Genomic DNA, 12,144 nt, shown 5'->3' with positions numbered 1-12,144 from the left:
CCACGGACAGCCCGAGGATGTGTAGATTGGGTACGTTGTTCATGCTCTACCCCGTTCCGAGACAGGATTTCGGCGGCGCCTCCCTGTTGTTCTCCGGATGCACATTCTCTCGGCATTTTGCCGAGACGTGTATTTGGAGAACAGCGGGGAGGTGCTGCCGAAATTTTGTCTCGGAATGGGGTAGAGCATGGACAACGTACTCAATCTACACATTCTCGGGTGGGATTAGGACCCATCTTTACCTATTAGAGATGTAGGTGGATTAAATGTCGTTTCTCGTCAACCTTGTAAAAAATAAAATATTGATGTGAGTAATTTAAATGAATCCTTAATTTTGTTGTGTGGCTTCCAATAAAGCAGAGATGGCAGATAATCAGTGGATGTATAGTGGGTTTTTCCGTCGGAATCAAGTAACAACAAAGTGGGTCGAGAAAACTGATGTGTTTTTGAAAGAGATATTCCGTAGTCCAATGAGGATGGTGCCAGAATGCCCGTGTGCCAGATGTAAGAGGCGTATCCGCAGAGATAAGAGTGGGATGACTAAGCACCTTCGCACGCATGGATTTATGCCCAACTTTAATATGCCGATAAACTTTGCCCAGCGGGACCGTGGTAGAGAGGATGTGATACGACAACGCGTCGCTGGTTATGAGGACGATGGGGTTAGAGACATGCTAGATGATGTCTTTGCTGCACAGCCGACACCTCCGTCACATTCAGCGAATGAACCGGAGGAGCTGGAGGAAACCGCAAAGGCCTTCCTGGAAATCTTGGCCTCGTCAAAGAAACCTCTCTATGAGGGTGCCAAGCTGTCTGTGCTGGATGCCATCTCGCAACTGATGGCAGTCAAGGCTGAGTACGGCTGTAGCCGAGGTTGCTTCGAAGCATTTCTGGGAGTATGGGCTAACAGCCTGCCTGAGGGCCATGAACTGCCGAAAACCATGTACGGTACGAAGAAAATCATGAAGGCGCTCTCGATGGACTATGAGAAAATACATGTTTGTCCAAAGAATTGCCTTTTGTTTAGGCATGAGTATGCGGATGACAAGTATTGTAGGAAGTGCGGTTCCTCTCGGTATATTGAGGTGGTCGATAAGCATGGTCAGAAGCAGCAGCTAAAAATCCATGTGAAGGTTCTTCGGTATCTTGATTTTATAAAAAGACTGCAGCGCCTTTTCATCACCGAGGATTCTGCCAAAATGATGAAGTGTCACAAGGAAGGGAAAAGGTACAATCCAAAAAAAATTGTACATCCATCAGGAGGTGAAGCATGGAAGTCATTCGATATAGAGTACCCGGAGGAAGCAGCCGAGGATGGGAATGTCAGAATTGCTATAATAGGTGATGGGTTCAATCCATATGGTATGTCGTCTAATCCATACAGCTGTTGGCCCGTATTTGTTATTCCGCTGAATCTCCCTCCCGGCGCCATAATGCAACGCAAGACCATGTTCCTGTCGCTTATAATTCCGGGGCCTGAATATCCGGGGAAGAATTTGAGTGTGTTTATGCAGCCGTTGGTGGATGATTTGCACCATTCTTGGTACTTCCCGAGGTTGACATACGACCGACATCTGCAGAAAAATTTCTTGATGAAAGTTTGGCTACAATATTGCATGCATGACTTTCCCGGTTATGCCTTGTTCTGCGGATGGTGTACAAGTGGAAAGATGCCTTGCCCAGTGTGCATGCAGGCCTTGATTTTCATTTGGCTGAAGAAGGGTGGCAAGTATGTTGCATTTGACCTGCATCGACAGTTCCTCCCTCCAGACCATCCTGATAGGGAAGACAAGAAGAACTTCACAAAAGGCAAAGTTGTCCATGAAGTAAACGAGATTCCAATGTTTTCTGGTGCGGATGTGCTTGCTCAGCTGAAAGCTCTTAAGCCTGCCGGTGAGGGGAAAGGCAAAGGCAAAGCCACAGGCGAAGACGAGGGCGAGGGCAAAGGAAAAAGTAAAGGGAAATTTTTTGAAGGATATGGTGAGACGCACAATTGGACTCACATTACCCCCTTCACGCAGCTTCCCTATTTTAAGGACCTCAAACTTCCATACAACATAGACGTGATGCACACCGAAAAGAATGTCGCAGAGTCCCTTTTTCACACGATCCTCAACATTCCTGATAAGACAAAGGATAATGTTAATGCTAGAGTTGATCAACAGAATATTTGCGATAGACCACGTCTACACATGCAGCCTCCCACAGGCAGTCGAAAATCGTGGTTCAAGCCAGATGCTGACTTCGTACTTAAAAAGGATCATAAGATGGAGACATTCAAGTGGCTGAAACACGTCGTGAAGTTCACTGATGGTTATGCATCGAATATAAGTAAGGGGGTCAATCTTTCAATGGGCAGAGTGACCGGGCTCAAGAGTCATGACTATCATGTATGGATTGAGCGGATTATGCCGGTGATGGTTCGGGGCTATATTCCCGAGCGTGTCTGGCGTGTGCTTGCGGAGTTAAGCCATTTCTTCCGCACGCTTTGTGCTAAAGAAGTATGTCCTGAGAAGATAAAAGAAATGCATAAGAAGGCGCCGGAGTTGATATGCAAGCTAGAGAAGATCTTCCCGCCAGGCTTCTTTACTCCGATGACACATCTCCTTTTGCACCTCCCGAACGAGGTATTGTTGGGGGGACCTGTGCAGAATCGTTGGCAGTACGGCCCTGAGAGACAGAACAAGCATTTGAGACAGAAATGTGGAAACAAAGCTAAGATTGAAGCTTCCATAGCTGAGGCAGTTATCCTAGAGGAGGTGGCAGACCTCAGGACAGCCTACTATCCGGACCATGTTCCCACGTTGCACAATAAGGTGTCTCGATACAATACAGAAGAACCCAAGTATAAACCCAAGTTGCCTCTATTCATCGGGCAAGGTAGTAGGGCTGGATGCTCGAAATCTTATCTCATGCCACGAGATGAGTGGGAGGATGTCATGTTCTATATCTTGCACAACATCAAGGAAGTTGAGGATGAGTGGATGAGGTAATACCTTTGCACCATTCTTTTAGTCAATTCGTTATGTTCACTTTGCCTAGTTCTTATACCGCTTTTCTTATTGTAGTCGATTCGTTGAAGAAGAATGGACGGGAATGCTGCCTCCTTCTGAAGCGGAGGCACTTGCTCTTCTCCGAAAGGGTGCTGATGGAAGGAAAAAAAATTGCGTGGTTCATCGAGAAAGTAATTTTTCACACTTTCAATTAAACTCATGCACCCTATAATTTCAATTAAACTCATGCACCCTATAATTTCAATTAAACTTGTAGGGAAATGATCCGACCGAATCAATGGATGAAGAATTGAGATGGGTTTCCATGGGTTTTGATCCTGTCATCATGACATGCGAAAAGTATGATGTGAATGGGTATCGCTTCCATACAGAGGAGCACCAGAACAGTCGGCCTGATCCCAAAACCATAAATACCGGAGTCTTCACTGAAGGAGATAATGAAGTAGATTACTACGGAAGGGTAGGAAAAATATACGAGCTTACATTGAAACGTGGCCGCGAACACCTAAGTCTCACTGTGTTCAAATGCCGATGGTTCGACCCCAAAAAGGGTCTGAGACATACGCCTTCTGTTGGTTTAGTTGAAGTTAAACCATCAACCGTCTATGCCGGAGCTGATCTCTTTATCGCCGCTACCCAGGCCACACAAGTATATTATCTGCCTTACCCATGCCAGAAAGAGTACCTAAAGGGTTGGGAAGTTGTGTTCAAGGTGTCGCCGCATGGTAAGCTACCGGACCCGAACGATGATGATTACTACAACATAAACCCCATGACATACGAGGGAGTGTTCTATCAAGAGGAACATGATGACGTGGTCCGAAACAACGAGGATGATGACTTGGGTTATGTTGACCTGGACCCAAACGACGACGACGCACGGATTGATGGTGAGGCAGTTGTGAATCAAAGCGACATAATTATGCTTGAAAAGTTAAATGAAGACGCTGACGATGAGGAAGAGCCTCCACCTCCGTCAGACAACGAAGAAGATATGCGTGATAGTGATGATGAGACCGGTCCACAAATAGATTACAATAGTGATGATTCATATGGGTTCTAGAAAATGTAAGTTCTTTTAATGATCATTACAATAGTATGCTTAATGTGCTCTTGTGGTATTAATGTTTTTCCTGTATGCTTGTTTAATTGATATCCTTACTAATTGTTTATTCTCTTCTCAATGCAGGTTTAATAATCATGGGCAAGTCCAGCGGCGCTAGTTTCCTCAGTAAATTTAAAGGACTTACTCGGAGTGGACGAGCCCACAAGGTTCCCTCCCGACTACGCGAGGATGACACCTCACAGGGAGGTGGAGGGGTCGGGGGAGGAGACCCGAGAGGAGGAGGCGGTGGGGGGAGAGCCCCTAGAGGAGGAGGTGGGGGGAGAGGCAACCGGGGCAAAAAACTCCGGGCCGTGTCTGAAATAGGAGGGTCTTCTTCGATGCCCTCCTATACAGAGGCACCTTCTGAGTCTGAGGAGGAGGAGTATGTTCCTGATGGCGAGGAGGAGGAGGCCGAGGAGGAGGGTGAGGAGGAGGAGGCCGAGGAGGAGGGTGAGGAGGAGGCCGAGGAGGGTGGAGGGGAGGTTGATCCCGCATTGTGGGGTGACTTGCCACCGGGTTCTTCGCAGGGGTGGCTGCGTGGTAATGCCGGACTACCTACACCACCTTCTATCGAGGAGCACAAGTGGCTCATTGAACCTGTGGGGACAGAGTAAGTGCCTCTCAATCATATTTTCAACACATGACAACATTTTCTTATTGTACACATGGCAATCATTTGATTCTTTTGCAGAAACTGGATCCTTCACGGAAAGGGCCGTAAACCGAACGGCCTTATCACTGTCCTGTTGAAGGAGTTTTGGCCTGGCCTATTCTGCCCGCGGCCAGACAGGGACCCGCAGCAGCGGGTTTTGGCCACGAGCTGGGCCCACTACGAGGCTTGCAGCAACGCGGAGTACGGGACGACCACTAAGGCCGTGATCACCAAATTTTGGGTAAGTTCTCTTCTGAATCACTTGTCTTCAGTTTCGTTCATAGTTTATCATTGAATCACTCGACTCATGCCTTGTTTGCTTCTGGTTTTTGCATGATTGCAGCAACTCTATAGATTTCTTGACGAGCACAAGGCCAGAGCCGACGTGGTCTTGCTTGCGGGTGCGAAGAAGAAAGCTCGTCAGTTGCAGTACGAGGTGCGCTGGGTTGCCGTCTCGCAGTACTACCACTACTACCTGCACCAAAAGATGACCAAAACTCAAGCGCAGAAGCTACGACTTACCTTGAGCAAGGAGCAGTTCATGATGGTAACTATTACTAACTTTTCATTGTTTCAAGCAGTCAACTATATGTTTTGTGCTCACATTTCATGCTTCCAAAATTTGCATAGGTTGTTCCTCGTTGGTGCTATGGAAGGCATGACGGATGGGCGAGTTTGGTGGATAGGTGGCTCGGCGCCGATGCAGAGTTTGCTGCCAAGAGCATCAAGGCCCGGGCTAACCGTGGAGACGACGGGACACACGGCCAAGGAAACAGGAACCACTGGGGCTTCAAGGCCATGAAGGTATATCTATGTGCATGATGCATTTTTGTTCTTCTTTACGTCATGTTCTTATGTATGGCTGACTTCTATTTGACGTTGTAGGAGGACAAGTTGAAGAGGCCGCTCTCAGACATGGAGTCGTGGAAGCTGGCCCGCGAGTGGAGTCATCGCAAGGAGGGCGAGAGCCAGTACTACGGCAAGACCGAGGAGCACCTGGGGTCTTACATTCATCACTATCAGGAGTTGCATCCGGATGTTCCTGTTGCTGAGGTCGCCCAGTCTCAGATCGACGACACGGCGGTGGTGGCCATCCAGGGGAAGAAGAATGGCCGGTATCCGTGTTTCGATGGCTTGATCACTCCTTCGATCTCGTACACACGGCTTCGGGCTAGCAACCCGAGCCAGTTAGAGAGTACGGGGCGTTCACAGACTCCCTTAGCCCGCCAGCATGCTGTAAGTACTTCCTCTTTATCTTTTTCTATCTTGCATTCTCAGTTTATTTTCAGCATTGCTCACTTAGAAACAACCTAAATTATGTAGGCATATAAGGAGTTTGTCGAGCATAGGAATCTCGAGGTGCGGGAGTACTTGAAACGAGTGAAGGCAAAAGATGATTACAACCGTCAGATGATGACGGTTAGTTTTGCCCTCTTAAAACCAACCTAAATTTTTGCACTTTCATTCCTTCTGATCTTCTAGTGTGCTTGTTTAACTAACATTCAGGCTATGTTGGCGTCTTGGACTAACCGCACGGATCCACCACAAATGGGACCCCCACCACCACCTGCGGGAGAACCCCCACACGTGCCCACGTTCGATGAATGGGTGGCACTAGGCAGTGATGGTTCGGTTAGTACATTTGCCTAACTACTAGCAAACTAGTTCTCGTTCATGAAACACTATCATATCATATTTACCGTTAGAATCTTTTCTGAAACATGTAGGGGACCGGTGGCTCGACTCCTGCTCCGTCGACCCCAGTCACTCCGATCTGGCAGAGTGGTGGTGGTCGCAATGACGGTTTTGGCGGAGGTGGTGGTGGTGGTTTTGGCGGAGGTGGTGCTTTTGGCGGAGGTAGTGGTGGTTATGGCGGAGGTGGTGGTTTTGGCGGGGGTGCTCTTGCTTGATGATTCCGTGCATGTGGCCATCGTGCCATGCCTTTCATATTCCTACTTTTATCATGTTTCATGTCTTGCACTATTTTTATGTTCATGAACTTCCATCGGTGATGATCTTTAGATGATGTGATGAACTTGAGTATGTTTAGATGATGATGGTGAACTTGAGTATGTTTAGATGAACTTGAGTATGTTCACATGATGAATTGTCATATTTCTGCATAATTTCATATTGTTCTGTTTTGAAATGCTGTCAAATGAATTGGAAAAGAGAAAACAGGGGAAAAAAACTATGCCTACGGCAAAGCCGTCGGCATATATACGCCCAGGAGTTACCAGGGCTTGCCACGTGGCAAACTATGCCGACGGCTTTGCCGTAGGCATAGCCCTGCTGCCAGGAGAAACCAGGGGCTGCCACGTGGCAGACATATGCCTACGGCAAAGCCGTCGGCATAGATTAGCCGTAGGCATAGCCCTGCCGCCAGGAGAAGCCGGGGGACGACACGTGGCGCAGGTATGCCGACGGCTAGGTCGTCGGCATAGATTTCCATCTATGCCGACGGCCAAGCCGTCGGCATAACTGCGCCACGTGTCGTCCCCTGAATCGCCAGCGCTGTTGACGGCGCCGTCCGTTGCCGTCAGACGGAAAACAACGCCGACGGCTAAACTATGCCGACGGCTATCCTACGGCCGTCGGCATATGCACCTATGCCGATGGCTATACTACGCCGACGGTCTGACACATCTACGCTGACGTGATCTACGCCGACGGGGCTATGCCGACGGCAGCCGTAGGCATAGATCTATGCCGACGGCAAAGGACCTATGCTGACGGCCCTGGGCCGTAGGCATAGCCCGCGAGTCCGGTAGTGTTGCTTCCTCTGCTGACCTGGATTCCTTGTGCACACATTTTTGCATTGTAATCACTACGATTCTATTCCTAGCAATGGCCGGGACCGCCAGAGGAAAATGATGCCCAGTAGTGAAGCACTACGTGTGATATTTCCTCTTACAAAATTTGTTAGTTGCACCTGCGCTCATGTGTTATAAGTTCTCACATGTTTGTTCTATATCTATAATATCTGGTTCAGTTCTTGTAAATACATACAATCAGTTGGCTATCATTTAATGGTCTTCCAATCTGTCACATTCGTGTCTGACTTACACTTCTCCAAATTTTTACATGCTTGTTCTTACACCTAGGGTTGCTATGTAATCCACGAATGTAAACTAATACATCCCTAAATGTAAGTCTTTTTTGGATGGCATGCAAGTCAAACTTTCTTAAGTTTGATCAGGCCCCAATACAATTTACTTACAAAAATTAGGAGTATAAACATAATTTACATCCATGTTGCTAATAATGAAAAAAAAAATATTTAAAAAGGGGGGTGGAACTCCAGGCCTCTACATCATTGTCAGGCACACATCCATATTTTATTATAGTTGATGTAAGGCAATGAGGCCAAAAACATCAACAAACATATATAACATATTCAATCACATTCGAACGACTACAAGATACGATGCCAGCGATTAAGTCTGATTTCTTCTGCAACAACTCCAAGAAGGAATAAATGCCCTTGCCTCACCGTATCCACGTTCCGACCTAGACAAGGGTTTTCATCCTAGTTGTCGATAACAACCAGTGAACACCAGCACAACATGTAGACAACAAGATACGACGCCAACTATTAAGTCTGATTTCTTCCACAACAACAACTCCAAGAAGGAATAAAGGCCCTCGCCTCACCGTATCCACCACTACTAGGAAAAGGGCTATAGATGGGATGGACACTAATAGCGCACTGCACATGTGGTGCGCCATTACTAAATACTAATGGCGCACCATGTGTTGGTGCGCCATTAGTGTGCAAATACTAATGACGCACCACATCCCACGGTGCGCCATTATTAAATTTTTTTTTTCAAAACTACTAATGGCGCACCATGGGAGTGGTGCGCCATTAGTATTTGCACATAGTAATGGCGCACCACATCCACCGTGCGCCATTAGTAGTTTAAAAAAAATTGTTAGTAATGGCGCACCTGTGGACAGTGCGCCATTAGTAGTTTTAACTAGTAATGGCGCACTGTCCACTGATGCGCCATTACTAAGTTTTTTTCAAGAAAAAATTTAATTTTTTTTCTTTTCAAAACTAGTAATGGCGCACCACCCCACGGTGCGCCATTACTAACTTGGCACAAAAGTTCCCGAATGCACCCCATGGACCGCCTTTTTAGTTTTAGAAAAAATAAAAGAAAATGATAAAAATGTCAAAAAAATAAAAGAAAATAAGTTTCCCATGTGATATGTGGTCTAGTTGTTGGGAAAATTTACAAATATGAATTTTGACTTTATTTGCAAAATCTCTCTGGAAATTTGCAAAATGGCCATAACTTTTGCATACGAACTCGGATTAAAAAGTTTTTTATATGAAAAATCATCTACTCGAAAAGGGGGAACCCCGTTAAACATTTTCAAAATCCCCAAAAACCTAACAGAAAAAAGGTTACGGGGCTTTCAAGATCTAGAGGCAAAAAAATTCAAAAATTTTCTAACTTACTAGTGGCGCACTATGGATGTGGTGCGCCACTAGTAATAGAAAAAAAAATTGGTTTTGAATTTTTTTTTGAATTGTTTTTCAAAAAATGATATGTAATATGACCGGGAAGTTTGAAATATTTTTCAAAATTTTATCATAGTCATGAACATGAACAAAGTCCTAGACATCAACAAGGTATAATAGGACTGATATGCTAGATATATCAACAAGTGCCTATGAAGTGAGCTGTTGCTAGGTTTGGATAGAACTCTGAAGTTAAGCGTGCTTGGGCTGGAGTAGTGTGAGGATGGGTGACCTTTCGGGAAGTTTGATCACGGAGTGCGATTTGACCTGAGATTAAGCATATTGACCCGAGATTAAGCCATAGTAACCTGAGATTAAGAAAAAAACGAAAAAAATTGAAAAAAAGTTTGAAAAAAATTTAAAAAAAATTCTGAAAAAAACATAGAAGTGCGCCATTAGTATACCAGATACTAATGACGCACCAGTGGTGCGCCATTAGTAAAAAATACTGGTGGCATGATACTAATGGCGCACCGGTAGTGCGCCATTAGTAGGCAAAACCGGTGCGCCATTAGTAGGCCTTTTCCTAGTAGTGCATGTTCGGATATGATCAAGACAAGGATTTTGCATCCTAGTTGTCGATACCAACCAGTGAACACTAGCACCACATGTAGACAACAAGATACGACGCCAACTATTAAGTCTGATTTCTTCCATAACAGCAACTCCAAGAAGGAATAAAGCCCTCGCCTCACCGTATCCACGTTCGGATATGACCTAGACAAGGAATTTTGCATCCTAGTTGTCGATACCAACCAGTGAACACCAGCACAACAAGCAGACAACGCATTCAGCAAGAAGATGATACAAATTCGTCATTGTTAAGCCCGATCAATAAATGCTAGGACAAGAGTTTTCACCCGGACATGAAACGGTGCTCGCGTCACCATCTTGATGATGGATCTTCCAATAGTCACACCAACCATTACTCCATGCCGTGTCGGGAAAGGCACTAGTAGATTGGTGGGACGTCTTCCAACCTTAGAATAATGAATTTTGTGTTAAAAGACCCCAAAGCACTATTTGCAAAAGCTAAAAGACCACAAAGCACTATTTGCAAAAGGTAAAGATCACAAAGATAGACAGAACAAAATATAGCTCATAACAAAGACCACTTAAATCCAAAAAATACATTTATGGCAAGGAAGTGCTATGAGTACACTAGTGCAGAACCGGGCAATAGCACCGGTTCGTAAGGCCCTTTTAGTGCCGGTTCCATAACCGGCACTAAAGTGTGGGCACTAAAGGCCCCCCCCTTTAGTACCGGTTCAACACGAACCAGTGCTAAAGGGCAACCACGTGGCACGAGCCAGCTCCGGGGGCCTGGAGCCCTTTAGTACCGGTTGGTAAGACCAACCGGTACTATAAGGTTTGGGGGGTTTTTAGTTTTATGATTTCTTTTTCATTTAATTTTGTGTTTCCATTTTAATTCTTTTTCGTTTGCTGGTATTTTACGATACTACACATTGTACACGTTATGCATATATATATATAGAATTTCTAGTAGAACCAATCATGCATATATATATCATCAGTGTCTCACAAACCACCATATTAATTAATTCACACATACACATATGTATAGCTATATACAATTTCTCCTACATATGCATGTTGCCTTCGGAGCCAGTAGCATTAGCCTAATTGGTGCCTTCAGAGCACGATGACAATTGGAAGTGGTTTTCATGGGGGCGGTAGCGGGTAATAGTATTCTCCCTTCGGATTTATGACCTGGTCGAGCAAAAATCCCGCTATTTCCTCTTGAAGTGCTTCTACGCGCTCCGTTTCTAGGAGCTTCTCCCGCACCTCTTTGAACTGTTAAGAAGGAGATCAATATGCATGTGTATTAGTTGTGTGACTAGATATCGATAATGGAGCCACCAACCGGTACTAAAGGCCTGTTTTGGCCAGGCCAAGCGGCGGGAACCGCACCCCCTTTAGTACCGGGTCGTGGCACCAACCGGTACTAAAGGGGGGGTCTTTAGTACCGGTTGGAGCCACGACCCGGTACTAAAGGGGGTGCGATGGCTCCAGGCGGTGCGCAAGTTTAGTCCCACCTCGCTAGTCGAGGGACTACCGCACTGGTTTATAAGCCCCAGTGCGGTAGCTCTCTCGAGCTCCTCTCCTAACCAGGCCTACTGGGCCTACCTGTCCTTTTCGCCCAGTGGGCCTACTGGGCCTTTGCGGGCCTGCATCCTGGCCCAACAAAAGGTTGTGTCGCTAGTCGTATGCAGGCTGCTTTGGCCCAGTAGGCGGGCTTTTTTTTCTTAATTTTTTTCGCTTTATTTATTTTTGTTTTATTTATTTTTGAGTTGTTTTTTGCTGTATTTAGAGTTTCTTTGTGAATATTTTTGCTTTAGGTACAAAAAATTACAAACTTTCTGTTAGTGCCGGTAGATTTCAAATTTGAATAGTTTAAATTTTGAATTATTTGAAATTTGTGTGAATCACTAGTTTGTGAATAACTTAACTTTGAAAAAAGTTTTTTCAGTGATTCTTTTTTCTTATGTTTAATATTAGTGTGTTTTATCATTATATTCAATTTAGTAATGCTTAGGGTATTTAAAAAATGAAATACCTTTGTAACAGTTCAGTTTTCGTCGGAAACCCTGATACTTCGAAAGAGATTGTCCATTTTGTACACGAAGTGCATCCAGTTTTTGCCGTAACCCTCTCTACTTTCTTGCACATGCTATTTGTATGAAATTATGATACCATGCCAACTTTCAACCTTTTCTGAGTTCATTTGAAATGCTTTTCAATTTCAGGGTCATTTAGCTGGAAAAAAATCAGTAAATGCATGAAAAGAATTTGTTTGCACATAAAATTTCTTCGCGTTTCA

General features: G+C 45.2%; 1 protein-coding gene across 1 annotated transcript; it reads left to right on the top strand.

Annotated features, from left to right (window-relative positions):
- Nucleotides 1–3,516: 3,516 nt before the first annotated feature.
- Nucleotides 3,517–6,681, top strand: LOC125554989 (uncharacterized). The gene is made up of 8 exons (XM_048718323.2): nt 3,517–4,729; nt 4,811–5,012; nt 5,115–5,318; nt 5,402–5,575; nt 5,657–6,007; nt 6,095–6,190; nt 6,278–6,403; nt 6,499–6,681. Exons 1-8 carry the CDS (start codon nt 4,215–4,217, stop codon nt 6,679–6,681), a joined length of 1,851 nt encoding a protein of 616 aa, XP_048574280.2. The 5' UTR covers nt 3,517–4,214.
- The last annotated feature ends 5,463 nt before the right edge of the window (nt 6,682–12,144 follow it).

This window comes from Triticum urartu, chromosome 4A, assembly GCF_056163025.1.
Source record: "Triticum urartu cultivar PI428250 chromosome 4A, HENAU_Tu73, whole genome shotgun sequence".
In the NCBI taxonomy this organism is placed as follows: Eukaryota; Viridiplantae; Streptophyta; class Magnoliopsida; order Poales; family Poaceae; genus Triticum; species Triticum urartu.
The sequence above is the reverse complement of the archived record's forward strand: the minus strand, read 5'-3'. Positions and strand labels throughout refer to the sequence as shown.

Coding starts and splice junctions, on each gene's coding strand:
- LOC125554989 (XM_048718323.2), top strand. CDS start 4,215: ATGGGCAAGTCCAGCGGCGCTAGTTTCCTCAGTAAATTTAAAGGACTT. Junction 4,730..4,810: donor ATTGAACCTGTGGGGACAGA/GTAAGTGCCTCT, acceptor ATTCTTTTGCAG/AAACTGGATCCTTCACGGAA. Junction 5,013..5,114: donor CCGTGATCACCAAATTTTGG/GTAAGTTCTCTT, acceptor GCATGATTGCAG/CAACTCTATAGATTTCTTGA.